This window comes from Doryrhamphus excisus, linkage group LG13 (assembly GCF_037039965.1).
Source record: "Doryrhamphus excisus strain RoL-2023G ecotype Guam linkage group LG13, RoL_Dexc_Guam_v1.1, whole genome shotgun sequence".
Taxonomy (NCBI): Eukaryota; Metazoa; Chordata; class Actinopteri; order Syngnathiformes; family Syngnathidae; genus Doryrhamphus; species Doryrhamphus excisus.
Window position 1 is genome coordinate 10,334,212 of NC_136369.1, and position 17,316 is coordinate 10,351,527.

The 17,316-nt window shown below is 40.4% G+C and overlaps 1 protein-coding gene across 2 annotated transcripts; it reads left to right on the forward strand.

The window, feature by feature from the left end:
- The first annotated feature begins 129 nt into the window (after positions 1-129).
- dhx38 (DEAH (Asp-Glu-Ala-His) box polypeptide 38) lies at positions 130-13,702 on the forward strand. 2 transcript variants are annotated; one of them, XM_058089194.2, is made up of 27 exons: positions 130-393; positions 1,239-1,564; positions 1,651-1,835; positions 1,932-2,069; positions 2,156-2,309; positions 2,540-2,658; positions 3,082-3,155; positions 3,227-3,382; positions 3,473-3,634; positions 3,748-3,855; positions 4,099-4,217; positions 4,315-4,452; positions 4,543-4,729; positions 5,089-5,274; positions 5,363-5,503; positions 5,612-5,722; positions 5,971-6,087; positions 6,246-6,353; positions 6,441-6,553; positions 7,076-7,284; positions 9,155-9,309; positions 9,514-9,669; positions 9,967-10,101; positions 10,374-10,499; positions 10,603-10,698; positions 11,032-11,150; positions 12,903-13,702. In XM_058089194.2, exons 2-27 carry the CDS (start codon positions 1,242-1,244, stop codon positions 12,982-12,984), a joined length of 3,717 nt encoding a protein of 1,238 aa, XP_057945177.2. In that variant the 5' UTR covers positions 130-393; positions 1,239-1,241; the 3' UTR covers positions 12,985-13,702. The 2 variants fall into 2 exon arrangements, with proteins under 2 accessions (XP_057945177.2, XP_078651712.1); XM_078795586.1 differs by having other exon boundaries at positions 1,654-1,835.
- The last annotated feature ends 3,614 nt before the right edge of the window (positions 13,703-17,316 follow it).

The following is a 17,316-nucleotide window of genomic DNA, read 5'->3' on the forward strand; positions in this document are numbered from 1 at the left end:
TTTTTTCAGATGCCGTTGTTGTGATTTTTTTTTAGTAATTATTTGTATTTTAGGTATAAATACTAATAGTACATCCTTTTCATGCCGTCAATGATCTGTAAATAAAGTTTAGGCTTCCGCCCTCTTTCCCACCAATGCATTCTGGGATAGCAATGGCGACCCCCTCGGCTGTAAATAGTTGCGTTCGGTTTACGAATATACAGTAAAACAAATGTGTTTATTGGTAATAACCACGTGCGTTTGAATATTCTTACGTATTTACTTGCCGTAAGATGATCTTAGCTCTTTTAAAGTGAGTGTTTTTTTTTAGAATTCCGAAATCACGTAGAGCTGCTTGCCGCGTTGCCCTGTCAGGATCGTGAGCTAACCTGCTAACAAACGCCATTCTTTGAGGTAAGTTTCATGTTAGGTCGCTGTTGTAACTTTGTAACTGTAAAACTGTTATTTTCTATAGCCACGCGATACCTGTCTCACCCACCGAAACTAGACCACAGCATTTCAACTACTGTATGTGTAAACTCTGGTATTACCTCCAAACAATTATATACTTAATCATTTGCGCGTAGATCATCACAAATAAATGATTATGTGCCTTATAACTTAAGGATTTGAATCAAAAGAGAATCCGTCAGAGTTAATCTGTCACTACTATTGTTGTACTCGAATAAATACGGTTTAACAGTTATTTAAAAGATATTGTAGTATAGAGCCCTGTTCAGTGACTGTGTGCATATGAGTGAATGGTTGTCTCGAAATGTAAGGTCAGCTAGGATAGGCTCCACCTCTGAGTGACCCTGAACACAAACCAATAATACATTTATTAGCATTATCTTTCTTTATTATTTGGCTTGAAAGAACTCACACATTTCTTCAGCATTATACAGTAGATAAATGTGTGGCGTCCATTTAAAGGGGACCCATTTAAATAGATAGAGCAGCTACACACAATAACCCGCACAGAAAACTTTTTAGATTTTACAGAATATGTACATATTCCAGTTGTATTTCCTTGGATTTGTGCTTCCTGCCAAAACGTATGTTTTAATTTATTCCATCCACGGCCTGTACAGTATACAGTGTACAAATAATATGATTCAATACAATTCAATGGTTACGTGTGTTGATGTAGACATTAATCTTACACTGTAAAATGAAGAAATGGATCCCATTCTTACAGTATTTTCTCATTTCTGTTAACGCGTTACTAACTTTAACAGCATTATTTTTAATGTCCACAGATAATGAGTGACGATGAGTCTATGCACCGACTGGAAGGGAGTGATCCCACTGCTCAGTTTGGCGGACTAATTGTCAAGAAGAAGACCGCTGCTGTAGAAAACCATGTTTTTCGGGCACCTACCCCGCGAACCTCTCTACTGGGTTTGGATCTGCTGGCAGCTCAGAAAAGGAAAGAACGAGAGATTAAAGAACAGAATGATGGTGAGGACAGAGACAGAAAAAAATCAAAAGTGTCTTCCTACAAAGACTGGGAGGAAGGTAAAAGTGATTCTGGGTCAGATGATGATGAAGATGATGAAAAGAACAGACAGGATAAAAAAGAGAGGTAAGAGTAAATACACACACATCAGTACAGAGTGTATCTATACTACTTGACAGTATCGGTGCTATTTATACCTTTCTACATATCAGTAGGAAGTACCGTATGAGTGGCTCAGAGACACCTTCCAGTCCTGGAGGAGTCAGTGATGAGTTCCGTCGCCGGCACCAGCAGAGAGAGAAAGACAGACGTGAGCATGGCGTCTTTGTCTCCTCCAAAGAAGACAGGAACAGAGACAAAGACAGGGATAAGGGCAGAGATCGGCGCAGTGAAAGAGGTAATTCTGAAAATGATGGAGATGTATTACTTTGTAGCGGTCATATTCTGATACTTGGTTGTCAAAGTTGTAGGGTAATGGCCCTTTTCTTGTTAGATACACGAGAAGGAAACTCTAGTAGCCGCTCACACCGCAGCGAGAGGAGTGAGCGCTCACAGCGAGATGGCTGGTCAGACCGCATCAGCCGGGGGAGCAGGAGGGATGAACCCCAGACACCACAACAACGCCCTAGAGGTAATTTTTTCACCTAATTGGTGAATTTGTCACCAATTTTGTTGTTTCCAACAACCACTGTTCCAATTGCCACTGTTTTTTCTTAGATGGTTCCACACCTTCCCGCTCAAACTGGGAAGAGGATGACAGTGGTTATGCCAGTTCACGACATTCCCAATGGGAGTCGCCTTCTCCTGCTCCTTCTGCAAGAGATTCCGACCGCTCAGAGCGGAGTCGCCGAGAGAGTGAAAGAAGAGACCGGTAAATATATTATTTTGAATTATGTATTTTATTCAACATTTTACATAATTTCAGTGTTTAATTTGTATTTTGTTTTTTGATCATGATGATGCTTTTCATAATGAGGCATTTTGTCATGTTGGAATAATTGACCAAAGTCTATTACTTCATATTACTTCACAGTCACATAAGTGTCATTTCCGCATATTCCCTAAAGCTGATGTGGTATTGCATTTGTTGCTCCAATTTAGGTCAGTGAGAGGCCGTTATCCTGACGACACACCCCTGCCCACTCCGTCTTACAAGTACAACGAGTGGGCCAATGACAGGAAGCATTTAGGCTCCACCCCCCGTTTATCTCAAGGGAAAGGTACCATCACAGTGTTCTCAGAGGTTGACACTTCTGGGATGGCAGGAGGGCATAATCACATGCACATGCGCTCGTTCATACATGCATAGCTGACTGCACTGTAGAGCTACTACAGTAACATTTTACAAAATGTCATAATATAAATTTGAAATTTAAATAAACCACAGTCAGAATTAAGACACGTCTCTTAATAATGGGCGGGTGTAGCCTCATGAAGCATTGAAGCTTTCCTGCAAACTCTGCCGGAACAGATTCAGTGCTTAGGTGCTTCTGTGAAAAAAACATATGGATATATGGATATCTTCTGGTGGAAGAGTGAGGTCAAAGCAACGTAAAATACCACTCAAAAGTTAACCTCAATTATGCTGTAGGAAAAATCCTAGAAAGACCTGTGCTAATGCTCTTTCCTTTTGTTGTCTTTAGGTAAAAAAGACGGTGAGGGTGGAATATCATTTGAAAATGAGGGTGAGAAAGAACAATGGGAAGAAGATCAAAAGGTAGGTGTCATGGTCAGTCAAATATGTTCTCTTAAAGTCCTCATGGTCACTTGTTGACCCACACTTTGCAGCAAGCTGACAGAGACTGGTACATGATGGATGAAGGTTATGATGAGTTCCACAACCCCTTTACTTCTACATCTGATGAGTATATCAAGAAGAGAGAGCAGATCCTTCAGAAACAGACTCAGAAACGTATATCTGCCCAGAAGCGTCAAATCAACGAGGTAACTATATGGTTTTTGACCATGTGGTGTGTATGTTATTGTTACGTGTACCATGTCTTATCAAGCTACTGTATGTTTCTCTGTTAATAGGACAATGAGCGATGGGAGACCAATCGTATGTTGACAAGTGGAGTAGTGCAGAGGTTGGAGGTGGATGAAGACTTTGAGGAGGACAATGCAGCAAAGGTTCACCTGCTGGTTCACAACTTGGTCCCTCCTTTCTTAGATGGGAGAATAGTGTTCACTAAACAGGTATAGCAAAGTTGCGGTAATAGGAATAAAACAATGTTGTGTAATGTATATGTCTATACAAGTGTATACTATATACGTTTTTTTGCCTTTGTGCATGTGTCTTGTCACTGCAGCCAGAGCCGGTCATCCCTGTGAAAGATGCTACCTCTGACATGGCCATCATCTCCCGCAAGGGTAGTCAGCTTGTTCGTAAACATCGTGAACAGAAAGAACGTAAAAAGGTAGGCTGGTCGAATGCTGAAATACTGAAAAATCATTTTCATATCCCGTTGTTGAAAAATGCTACGTTTGTGAGCTGATGCCGCTGACTAATATTACCAGTACTTGCATCACTTCATCACTTGAGTAAATAATTTGAATATGGTCCTCCCACCTTGTCATTTTATCAGAAAACTATGCCATTAAAATTGAAGGCATGCAACAAAGAATGTTCAGTCTAGATGACATGATTGAATATGTTTTAGGCACAACACAAACACTGGGAACTGGCTGGCACCAAGTTGGGTGACATCATGGGTATCAAGAAGACGGAGGATGATGGTGGAGGTCAAGAGGTTGGCGAGGATGGCAAAGTAGATTACAAGTCAGTCTGGCTCTTTTTGCTGGTCTAAAGTACCATTTTACTCCCATATAAATCTTGGCCTTTTGTATTCATTTTTTTCTCTCTCTTTACTTTATAGAGCAGAGCAGAAGTTTGCAGATCACATGAAAGAGAAGAGTGAGGCCAGCAGTGAGTTTGCTAAGAAGAAAAGCATTGTGGAGCAGAGGCAGTACTTGCCTATTTTTGCTGTCAGGCAGCAGCTTCTTAACATCATAAGGTACAATCGACACTTCATGTCACTCAACAGATAACATTTATTCCACAATATTCTCTGAAATGATTGTCAACAATGGCTTTCTTTTTGCAGGGACAACAGTATAGTAATTGTTGTTGGTGAAACGGGCAGTGGGAAAACCACTCAGCTGACCCAGTACCTCCATGAGGATGGCTACACCAGCTACGGCATGGTGGGCTGTACACAGCCTCGCAGAGTGGCCGCCATGAGTGTGGCAAAGAGAGTCAGTGAGGAGATCGGCACCAACTTGGGAGAGGAGGTGCGACAGACCACACTTGGCTATCATGTGTGGATCATTTACATTTTTTCATTTTGTTTGTTTGATCGATTTTTCCACAATATTGTCTCTGGTATATTTCCAAACATCAAGTGAAATGAAATTTGAAAGCTGCAAACATCTGATATATATACATACATCTGGATGATATGCAATGTAACACTGCCCACTGGTGGACAAAAGAAAACATGCATACCAATTGAAGGGCTTTTAGCAAATGATGGCATGGATTGCAACAGAAAAGTTCATATAAATAATTTTTATTGAATTATTTAAATTGATTATTCTAAGTCCAATAACCATATTAGCATATTGGAATTTTAATCTGATGTATTGCGCAGGTGGGCTATGCAATTCGTTTTGAGGACTGCACGTGTGAGAAAACAATGATAAAGTACATGACAGATGGTATTCTACTGAGAGAGTCACTGAGGGAATCTGACCTGGACCATTACAGTGCCGTTATCATGGATGAAGCTCATGAGCGCTCCCTGAATACTGATGTACTATTTGGTCTGCTCCGTGAGGTCTGTTCATATTTCTAAAAGCTTTTATACTTTAAATACATGATGGATTAATGGACATACTGATTCATTGACTTGTCTTTTCTATTAGGTTGTATCACGACGCACCGATTTGAAACTCATTGTTACTTCCGCCACAATGGACTCTGACAAATTTGCAGCATTTTTTGGCAATGTACCTATATTCCACATTCCAGGAAGAACATTCCCTGTTGACATATTATTTAGCAAGGTATGTGCCATTCTGCTTTTGTTATTTACTTTCATAACTGTTACATACCTTTTCATTACCTTTCATTGCCATTATTGGTCATTTTTTCTGGTGTTTTGTGCTGTTAAGACTCCTCAGGAGGACTATGTGGAGGCAGCAGTGAAACAGGCCCTGCAGATCCACCTCAGTGGGTTGATAGGCGACATCCTCATCTTTATGCCTGGTCAGGAAGATATTGAGGTAAGGGATGGTAGGGCTGGTAGTATCGCCCAAATAATTGAATTAAATGCAATAGAAACACTTTAAAAAACTGACTTCACAATTATCATAAAGATATTTGTTGTAAAAACCCCAGTAATAAAATTGTTGCTGGATTAGAACTGAGCTTTATTATCTTTAGGCAGCATGTTAGTTACAATTGTGATACTGGGAAATTCTGTTTTTTTTGTTTGTTGTTTTTTTATGAAGCTGTATTCTTGTTCCTGTAGGTGACATCAGATCAGATTGTGGAGCGATTGGAGGATTTGGAGAATGCTCCTGCTCTGGCTGTACTGCCCATTTACTCCCAGCTACCGTCTGACCTCCAGGCCAAAATCTTCCAGAAGGTTTCTTGTAATCATTTTCAATCTTAATGCATGTTTTGTGTTCGCTGAATGAGTTTCCCTTTTATTGTAGCTTGTTGTGCAGTGACAATTAGTCACTTTTTAGACATGTTTTTAGACAATTAGACATGTTCACCACCACTGTTTTTCACCCTCTTTAGGCCCCAGATGGTGTTCGGAAATGTATTGTTGCAACCAACATAGCTGAGACTTCCCTCACTGTAGATGGGATTATGTTCGTTGTGGATGCGGGATACTGCAAACTTAAGGTATTCCGAGCCTTGCAAAGACAAGTCTTTAAATGTCTGTTCATCACCAAAGTGGTGAGCTCTTTTGTTTTATGCACATTTAAACAGGTGTTCAATCCTCGCATTGGAATGGATGCACTACAAGTATATCCCATTAGTCAAGCGAATGCAAACCAGCGTGCTGGCAGAGCAGGTCGTACAGGACCAGGGCAGTGTTACAGGTATTGGATTTTTATATGCATGCGTTTTTATTTGTTAAATGTGTTGACAGCAAGGAAACATAAATGGCAAGGCCAATAGATTATACTTGACCATTTTCTCACTGACAAACACGCATTGCAGTACATTTTACATTAACGACCCAGGCTACTAATGAACACCCACATACTTATGTCTTGATAAATGTAATACTCAGGTGATGAAGCGCCACACCAAATATATTGCATTGCATTGCATACAATGCATTGCATTGCATTCATTGTGGCAGCTATTGCCACAGTGAAGATGTTGGAAGAGCTGCGTGCACTTGGGAGCTTGTTGGCTCCACTTTCTTGGAGTCATTTCTAGACTTGACTGCTGCTGTGTGAACTAAAACTAGAAGCTCTATTTGTTTGAAAATTAAGAGAAAATCATACCCAGTACTAATGTGCTTCATTACAAACTATCCAGCATATGCTCTTCCCCAGTCAAGAGCTATAATTAAGGGTTATCAATAATATATTCAACCCTGTCTCCTTAATCAGGCTCTACACTCAGAGCGCCTATAAGAATGAGATGCTGACCACCACCATACCAGAGATACAGAGGACCAACTTGGCCAACGTAGTCCTGCTGTTGAAGTCACTGGGCGTTCAGGATTTGCTTCTCTTCCACTTCATGGACCCGCCACCTGAAGACAACATGCTTAACTCCATGTATCAGCTCTGGATCCTGGGAGCTCTTGATAACACTGGTGGGTGAAATGCTTTGCGGTAGTGTTTCATTTCTAAATGATTCACATTTAGTGTGATAGTGTAGTTGCATTTGTATTATTAAATTGCGCAGATGCACAGTACATCTGCCAGTGGTTCAATAAGACCCGACTGCCATAAGTAAATTTCCTTGACGTCCAGTATTAATAAATGGAACGTTTTCATAGTTATAGAAATATAGATAGAGCAAAGCATAGAAAATAGTAATATAAATAAAAAAAAAACAGTAATATAAAAGTATCAGTGATATGTGAAAAGAGTTGTAACATCTGATGTTAAAAACAATTACGGTGTTCAATGTTTTTGAGTTCCTTAGTTTAAAGAATTTTACCAAAATAAGAGTTCCATGAAGAGGGTGTAGCGAAACGAAAAGCCTTTTCCCCAGTTCTGTTAAAACATGAGGGACATAATGTCCATGATTCCTAATAAGGTGGGATCCCAAGATGGGGTAAAGATACAGTAAAGCTTTGTAAATAAAAGTCAGCCAATGACTGGATCTCCTATCAGACAGGGATGTCCATTCAACTTTTTTTTTTTATGTAAAGTTCAATGTTCAGTCAAACTTTAACATCCTGTGAAACCTCAGAGCACAATGGTACACAATGTCCAGAGAACGTAGAAAGGTTGCTGACACAAGGTGTTTCCTGGTGCCAAAAGAAAAGCAAGATCCATTCCTAAAGTAAAAGCCCGATTTTACCCCAGGTTTAAAGATTAAGCTTGAAATATGGTACTTAAAAGTTAGGCGTTCATCAACATGGAAACCCAGGTACTTGTAAGATGAGACCAGCTCAATGGCTATACCTTGACTTTTTAAGACGGTGAGACTTTTGGACTGCATAGTAGCCCTGGAGAACAGCATACCTGTTGTTATCTCTGTGTTCAAAACCAGCTTCAAGCTTTGCAGACGGGCCTGACCAACATCAAAAGCTGATTGTAAATTAATGAAAGCTTGCACAACAGACAAAGCAAAACAATAAATTATTGTCGTCTGCATAAAAATGCCAAAGACCATCAGGCAAAGATCGTTTATATTAATAGAAAATAAAATTGGGCCTCAAACTGACCTTTGTGGAACCCCCTTTAACACCTTCAAAAATGTTGATGGTGAAACATTCATCTACCCGATTAGATAATTTCTTAACCAAGAAACTGCATGAGTTAGGGCAGTAAATGCTTAACTCCCCTGTGAGTTGTTTTTTTTTACCTGACCTCACTTATTTACCAACATACATCAGCCTCATATCAAGATGAACATGAAACTGTGAGTGTTTTGTGCCTTCAGGTCTTTTATTATTTCTCCCTCAGCGCTGCTTTGAGCTCCTACTTCTTGTCACTGATGATTCTGTGGTATAAACGCAGGGTCTGCAAACAGGCCTGGAAGAGCTAGTTGAAGGTTTAGCCAGTGGAGTAATTGCCTGGTAACTGATCCCGTGTTAGCTTCGACTGGTCTGGCCTCATTTCTGTCTCATCCTTAGCCAGATTCCAAGGGATTTAAGGATTTGAGGATAAGGAGGGACTTTTGATGATTCCCTGTATGGTGTGTTAACAGCAGATTATCACTGATTAAGCTTTACCTGCCCCAAACCGGCTGCTCTGCTTCCCTGCTTCTCCTCTGTGTAAGCTTCTTAAGACACTGTCGTCTAATCATTCAAATCAGAACAGGCACAATTTTTTGGATCTCACTTTTCTTTTTAGTTAAGAGTATTCTGCATTGTTAGTAGTTCACCCCCAGTGTGTATACTGGCTAATGCAGGCATTTGCTGGAAAATAAGGTTATAATTCGACCTGTACATGTTCACATGTCATTTACTTAATAATTCTGAATGCGTGACTTCGTCACTGTGGACTTAGGTTCCTTAACACCAACTGGCCGAATGATGGTGGAATTCCCCCTTGACCCGGCGCTGTCCAAGATGCTGATTGTATCTTGCGACATGGGCTGCAGCGCAGACATCCTCATCATCGTTTCCATGCTGTCTGTGCCAGCCATCTTCTACAGACCAAAGGTTCGACACTGCCATGTTTTTAAAAAGGATTTTTGTTGAAAGCATTACAACATTACAGCAGAATTTTTTTTAAGTCTGCTGTGGATATTTTCAAAAATAACTATTTTTAAAATATGTAAACCTATGCTAATACTGCTTACCAACATATTTATACTGGGTGGATGTGTGTGTCTCATGTGTGTCTGTCTGTCTACCTGTCTGCAGGGTCGTGAAGAAGAGAGCGACCAGGTTAGGGAGAAGTTCTCTGTGCCAGAGAGTGACCACCTGACATACCTCAATGTCTACATGCAGTGGAAAAACAACAATTATTCCAGCATCTGGTGCAACGATCACTTCATTCACACAAAGGCCATGCGCAAGGTTAGACTATCACTCATGGTGATGAAAATGGATGCAAACTGATCTCGCACACACAAACTCAGCTTCACAACTAACTACATACAAAAGGCAAGGTTGAAAATTGAGTCCCTTAAAGTTTTCACAATGTGACTTTAACAAAGAGTAAATTTTACAATGTTAAAAACCATTTGTAGAAGGTAATACACAGGTTTCCTATGCTAGACCTATTGTGGCCGGTTCTGGAACTAATTAACAGTGATAAATGATGGGTGATTGTACTGTAGTTCTGCATAATGACTGTATGGTATTGTGTGACAGGTACGTGAAGTGCGCTCCCAGTTAAAAGACATCATGGTGCAGCAGAGGATGAACCTAATATCCTGTGGTTCAGACTGGGACATCATCAGGAAGTGCATCTGTGCTGCTTACTTCCACCAGGCTGCCAAGCTCAAGGTACTTCTGTTCTTTGTCTTCAGGTGCTCTCTATAGCTGCAGCATTTATAGCAACCCTAATTGCATATTGCTGATAAAATGTGACTCATAGCCAGGCCTTTACATATTATTTAAATTAATATATAATTAATGGAAATACAAAAACATTCGGAAGAGCACTTTACCTTTGATTAAACAGGAAATTGTATTTAGACCTGTGTATACACATCAAAAACTACTGTTCCTAGTTTCTTTATTTGACAAATTAATCTATGGAATGTGTTTTCTCCTAGGGCATTGGTGAATATGTTAATGTGAGGACAGGCATGCCATGTCACCTACATCCAACCAGCTCCCTCTTTGGTATGGGCTACACGCCCGACTACATCATTTATCACGAGCTTGTGATGACCACCAAGGTGAAACATCTTTCGTCTCACACAGAACTCCACAAACATACAGTATACAGAAGTACTTCAAATTCTTACAGTGGTTTTCCAACTGTTGTGTTTTGTCTTGTAGGAATACATGCAGTGTGTGACTGCAGTGGATGGAGAGTGGCTCGCAGAGCTTGGACCTATGTTCTATAGCATCAAACATGCTGGGAGAAGCAGACAAGTAAGAGCAGCTAACACCTATACAACTCTGAGGGAACAGTTTGGGGAAGTCCCTTTTCTGTTCCCGGTGCAGAAAGGGCTGTCCACAGAGGCATACTTGGATGAGTGCAGAACAACTAGAGTGCACTGACCTCAACACCATCAAAAACCTTGTATGATGAACTACAACATACATAGATTGTTTGCCAGCAGGCCTTCTCTGACACAACATTTTTTTAAATTCCTGCATTTCTAAAATTGTGTAGTTTCAAAATTATGATGAGTCCCTTTGGATTGCTGTAATTGTGTTGCCTATTATTCCGTTATCTCTTCTGCATGTGCGCATCACCTCCAGGAAAACCGTCGACGCGCCAAGGAGGAGATAACCAACATGGAGGAAGAGATGGCGTTGGCTCAGGAGCAGCTACGAAGCCGTCGAGATGAGCAGGAGAGGAAGAACTGCGGCAATGTGAAGTACGTCACCGACGATTACATTGACACTTCCCCAACAATAGTTACGTATAACACCCCCCCCTCCATTCTTTGTGCACCGTTGCGATAGATGGAACCGTTTCATTTAGCCACCTCGCCCTCCAGTCCGTATGCACCCTCCCTCCTCCTCTAACTCTCTCACTCTTCATGATGAGCTTTTCTCACCTCTAGTCCCTGCAGACGAGACAAAAAGAAATAATATTGACTCCTGGCTGACCCCCATTACTGCAGCAATTTATATTGGGCCACAGCAAAGCACAGAAAGCGGGGGAACCTTCATTTTCAAATTAGACCAAAAAATTAATTTCACACCCTTTCCTGGGTTTTACACACAGAGAGAAAAGGTTTTAAGGAGAGATTTAAAAGAACTTTATTGTTAATTAACAAGGTAGTTTATCTGCATTGGTGTAACCACATCAGTGAGATTTCTGTGGAAAAATAATCACACTGGAGGAAAGGGATTAAGAATTAGATTTAGGCAGGAGGTAGGATGTGTGATAATGACTTTTGGATCTCTTGGGTCTCGCCAGCCCACATTCAGTGTGACCACCGTCTAATACTTTGTACGCCTTCATAACCCGGCGGCTCCTCACCTATCAGCTGCTGCTCAACTCAGATCACATCAGTGATATGAAGTAGTCCGAACTACTCCTTTATTGTTTTGTGTGTCAAGTGGAGGGGAAGGTCTGTTCCTTATTATGAGATGGGGCACATTAAAGTGCAAGCAATCATCATCAACCCCTTTCATGCTCACATCTCAATTTTGTTGCCACTTCAGAGCAATTTCTGATAAGTAACAAAAATACAGTTTTAACAGTTTTAAGTCAAGCACAAATAGTTAAAACTGTTTGTGCTTGACTGGTTATAGTAACTAAAAGGGGACATAGCATCCTTATAGGTGTATGTTTATAGTGAATGGTTATGAAAGAATTTACTTGGAAATTATATAAAGTTATGTTATGTTCTCTAATTTCTACAGTAATATCAGGAACTCTATTATATAACAAAAGAAAAAGAACCAAAGAGTCAGAGTTATTTTACATCAGTCCTCGAGGTGGTGACAATGCATCTACAAATGTTTGGAGATGTTCTTATATCTTTCACAAGGTTCGTTACCATTATTGTGGCAAACATAGAAACAAATGATACACCTACCGTTAACTTTTCCAAACTGCAGCAGCTCCAAAGTAGCTTCTTAGCGGTCTCCTTTTATTTGTTTTTATATCTTCAGAACACACAGAAAAGAGTCTCACATAACGATTGTGGGTGATGGGCAACATTTTTAAAAAGTGCAGTTTTCTTTTAAGTCCTGCTTAAGGACTATTCTATTCTATTCTTCAACCTATTCTATGCCCTGCACCCCTATAAATATGTCCTTTGCAACCTTACAACAGTATTTCTAGATAAAGAAGACATATCTATACTGAATTACTTTTGTGTGGAAGCCAACTAGATTCTCCTGAGGACCTGCACATATGTGTTATACGTGCAGCTGTTCAGCTGCTGTGGTTAAAGATGATGAATGATCCTCTCAGTAGGCTTCATCCTCTCATTCTTTCACTCTCATCACTCCCTGATGCCATCAGGCTGGCGTGTATCTTTCTCTACCCAGTCCTCCAGTGATGTTCTAACATTCTTCTCATTCTACTCACATCTCCTCTTCCTCATGGCTCTATTTAAAAACAAGGATCGAAAGCTTACAAAGCTTAGATACAAAACTTTTCTCTGTTTCAGGTCTGTGAGAATCTGCACCCCAGGAAGACGAGAAGAGGCCCCCATGACACCTCGACGCACCCCTTCCCGCTTTGGACTGTAAAAGCAGCTACCACAGGTCTTCTTCCCAACTCACCATCACAGATACAAGCACACGTGTGGTTAATCACATGCAGTTCATGATCAGGCCACTAGGGAGAGAACTTGTATAAGACAAGGCTATCAGCTTCCTCGGTGCATGGATAAACAGTAATGGCTCTGTACATTAAAAATGGTGTGAAGTCATCACTGCGGGCTTTTTAAAGCGTTTTGGGAGTGAGGCAGATCAATTTAAATGCCTGTCAGAAGATCTGATCCAGTTTTCACATTGGTCATCTTTGGGAGTCCTTATATCCAGCTCTAACATCTTCTATTGTCAGCGCAGCCATCATCGATGGCACAAACTGGCGCACTATTCATCTTGTACAGTGTGGTCACACTTTACACCTCTACTTCAGACACACACACACACACACACACACACACACACAATAACTTTTGCCTACCCATTGTGTGCAATGTGAATTAGCTCAGCTTTGCAGCATCACCATGTGACATTAAACAGCAGTTTTACTGTCATGGTCAACATTTTTTGTGTTTATATGCCTTTCTAGATGAATATTACACAATATACTGCCCATCAGCTCTGTGACAAAAGGTCATATTTGCTTTTTTCTGACTTGTAAAGGTAATATTGACTGAATGTTCCCTCAACCATTTTTGTAAAATGGAAAAATAAATGTCAAATGTTTTTTAATAAGCCAAGCCAAGTTTATTGTGCTTTGTTATTTAAAAACATCTGATATAATGATGATGTGTTGATAAAATTAGGCAAGAACTCCTTTTTGACATATTTTCCTCTTCATTAATTATTTTTAAACAATCATCTCTCAACAAAAATAATACAAATTTTAGAAAGCTTATTTTAAATGTGATTTAATTATGGTAATAATAATCATTTATTTGTATCATTTTACAGTGATGGCAAAAACAATGGCATATTTGGCATGCCAATATTTTTATAATGATTTTCAAAAGTTATTTTAAACATCAAAATCTACGTGACACACATACTGTAGCTCAATCTCTGCCAACTTTTTTTTTGAACCAAGAAAAATCTCACAGCACACCACCAAACAAAATGTTGTATAAATAGTAACAGGTTGATACGCAAATTGATTGTGTGCCCTCTTCATTGGCCTGCCTGCCATGGTACGTTGCTGGTATAGCTGGATGAGCAAAAGTACATTTGTAGTAAATAACATTCGGACCAATTAAGTAAAACTGGATAATTCCACAGAGCACACACGTTCAGTCCTGTAGCAGATAACATACTAGTGCAACATGTTATTTAGACCACAAACAAGTGGAGACTGAATCAACAGCCATGTAGTGCGCTCCCATTTTGCCTCAGTTGGTTAGAAATGGGGGCAGCACGGCGGTCGTGTGGTTAGACCTCACAGCTAGGAGACCAGGGTTCAATTCCACCCTCGGCCATCTTTGTGTGGAGTTTGCATGTTCTCCCCGTGCATGCGTGGGTTTTCTCCGGGTACTCCGGTTTCCTCCCACATTCCAAAAACATGCTAGGTTAATTGGGGACTCCAAATTGTCCATAGGTATGAATGTGAGTGTGAATGGTTGTTTGTCTATATGTGCCCTGTGATTGGCTGGCGACCAGTCCAGGGTGTACCCCGCCTCTTGCCCGAAGACAGCTGGGATAGGCTCCAGCAGATGATAAGTGGCATAGAAAATGTATGGATGGATCAGCCATGTGTCATATGAAGAGTTGAGATTGAGTGGGTCCAACTGCAGTGTATATGCACAATAACGACAATCTAACAGTAGTGTTGTTCCTGTTTTGATGGCAGTCGACACGAGTGGATCAGATGAGACAAAAGTAAAAGTATGGTCTATCTCTGCATCCATCCCTCGCTACCCCCAAAAGATGTCACACATCTACATGAGTGATGCGAGGCTTTGAAGCCCCTCAGCTGCAGAAGACGTTGATGTGCTTTAGATGAAGGGCTCGCCTCCGTGTGGGTGGCTCATGTGGGCCTTTATTCAAGCTCTGTGGAAATCTTCAGGTCACAAGACTGTTGAACAAAAAGGCAAGATGACATTCCTTGATGTTTCTGTTAACTAGCATGCATCCATTTGGATTGGGGGGGGCTGGTGATTTCTTCTTTGCTGTTACTTTCTTGTTGTCCATTGATTGACTGTCTCTCTCCCACTCATGCAAATAAGCATGATTATGAGTCAGTCCTCCCTCCCATTCTCTTCGTGGTTTTGATTGAAATGGGTGGATGGGGGGGTGCACATGTATAAAATGGAGTGCACCATCTTTAATGAGACAAATGTGAGCTTACAGGCTGACATTTGGAAATAGTCTGTTTGAATGACATCGTCAGCAGTCACCTTTTCCCAAAGCTCTCCACGAGGAGTCCCTGTAATGATGGAGGGAATTAAAATGGCCTGTGGGGGCAGTCTGAGGATTAGGGTGAAAGGCCACGCCTCTTAGATTGGCTCATCTTCTGCACCCCGAAATAAAGAGCAAGCACAACGTGAACACCCTGAGATTTGATGGAGGGATTATGATGATGGGAATGTTTTGCCCACCACAAGCACACTCCCTGTCCTCTCAGGCAGAAGCAAAAGCACCAATGAGATTGATGAGCGACAACAGAGGCATCAAGCGTTCTTTTAATTAACTCCCGTCCCATATGCTGCAGGAGAATGAGACATTTTCTTTTCTCTTTGCTCTCCAATGTGTTTTGTTGCCTTGCCTCCCTATTCCCGTAAATGAAGAGCCTTCTGGGAAGCAATTACATCCAAGGCTGCATTAGGAGCACAGCAGGCCCAATGGAAACTTCAGCTCATCTCAACACCCCTGTGTCCTCTCCTCCCCGTAACCCTGCAGGAGGCGGCCTTCACTTGATTGAATTTTGAATGTTACATGCACCTTTTACACCCCCCCCCCCACTCTGTTGCTGTCACCAGTGTTGAAGCCCACATGTGGTCTATGAGGAAAGCAAGGCACGCTGCACTGATTTTGTTTACACAACGTGTAACAGGAGGGTATAGGTTTACACCAAGGGCGTGGATCATACAGAATGTGGACCACATACAGCATCATTATTCACCTCCCCAAGGGATGCGGGGGCCACTTTGATATTTTGTAAACCAACATATGTAGATAGTATGCTAAGAAGTTACATACATGTTTATTTCAAGAAGAAAACAGCATCTCAGCTTTGTGATATAGAATATTTTGTATATGAACTTCATCTTTGCTCCATTTTTGCTGTTTTTTAATTTCCTGAAACAATCTTAGTAAATGTGTTCCTCATATTATTATATTTTGACTTAATTACTTTTTCGCAAAACAAATTTTCCAAAGATTTCCAAGTACTTTTTTTGTTCGTTTCTCATATAACATTTTTTTAATCTTTAATATTTCAACTCTATGCTGCTAATTGATGATATTGTTCTTCATGATGTTATGTTATTAGAAATTTGAATTTTTCTCTCATTGGATTATACATTTTTGCTTACTATTTTTATTTTTTACTTTTTGTGTTTTTTTTTAGTTTTCATTTTAAGAAAAAAGAATGAAAAAGAATTTCATTTTCAATCGAACCAATCATTTATCCATTCAAATAGCTATTTATCATGAACCATGACAATGTCATTAGCAAAAATGAGGCAACTCTCCACTAATGGATTTCACTTCATAACAATTTTAAGCCATAAAAATGGCCACAAGGTGGCAGAAGTGCATTTGAAAAGAGCTTGGCAGTGGTCATGTGTCAAACTCCGGGGGCCAAATGAAATTGCAGCATTTGGCCCCCGGAGTTTGACACATGATCACATATCATACATCCAAACTGTTTGGAATATAGCAGAGTTGGCCCGTTAGAATAGGAGTATAGTGGTAATTATATGGGTGTAAAAGTTAAAAAAAAAAAACACCTTGAGAATATCAAACGGTACAACGGCAGTTGTACATGTTACAAAGTTATAATACACATCCCTATCTAATTATGTGCTGGCCGAATACTAGCATGCTCATTAATAAGATATTAAATATTACAACATCTTCTGCCCTTAAGGTAAATTCATCCAAATAGGTTATCCTCAACGACGATGTTGCTTTATTCTGTGTATTTACAGTATAGACATACTGTCAAGTCTATTATAATAAGCGGAGTAGCTCACTGAACATTGTTTCATAAATAAGACCATCGTCATCTACTGGGGCGCCCATGAGACGCATACTCTCAGCTCGTTACTCAAAGGAATACATGAGGTTTAAATATTAACTTAAGTTGAAATATTGACAGAAGTGTCAGTCATGCGTTTGTTAAACACCACCCACAGCTGGAGGAGTTCATGCTGT

Bases quoted from the DNA above. Each gene is read 5' to 3' on its own strand.
- dhx38 (XM_058089194.2), top strand. From the start codon at position 1,242: ATGAGTGACGATGAGTCTATGCACCGACTGGAAGGGAGTGATCCCACT. The intron at 3,156-3,226 runs GTAGGTGTCATG...CACACTTTGCAG, and splicing joins AATGGGAAGAAGATCAAAAG to CAAGCTGACAGAGACTGGTA. The intron at 10,102-10,373 runs GTACTTCTGTTC...GTTTTCTCCTAG, and splicing joins ACCAGGCTGCCAAGCTCAAG to GGCATTGGTGAATATGTTAA.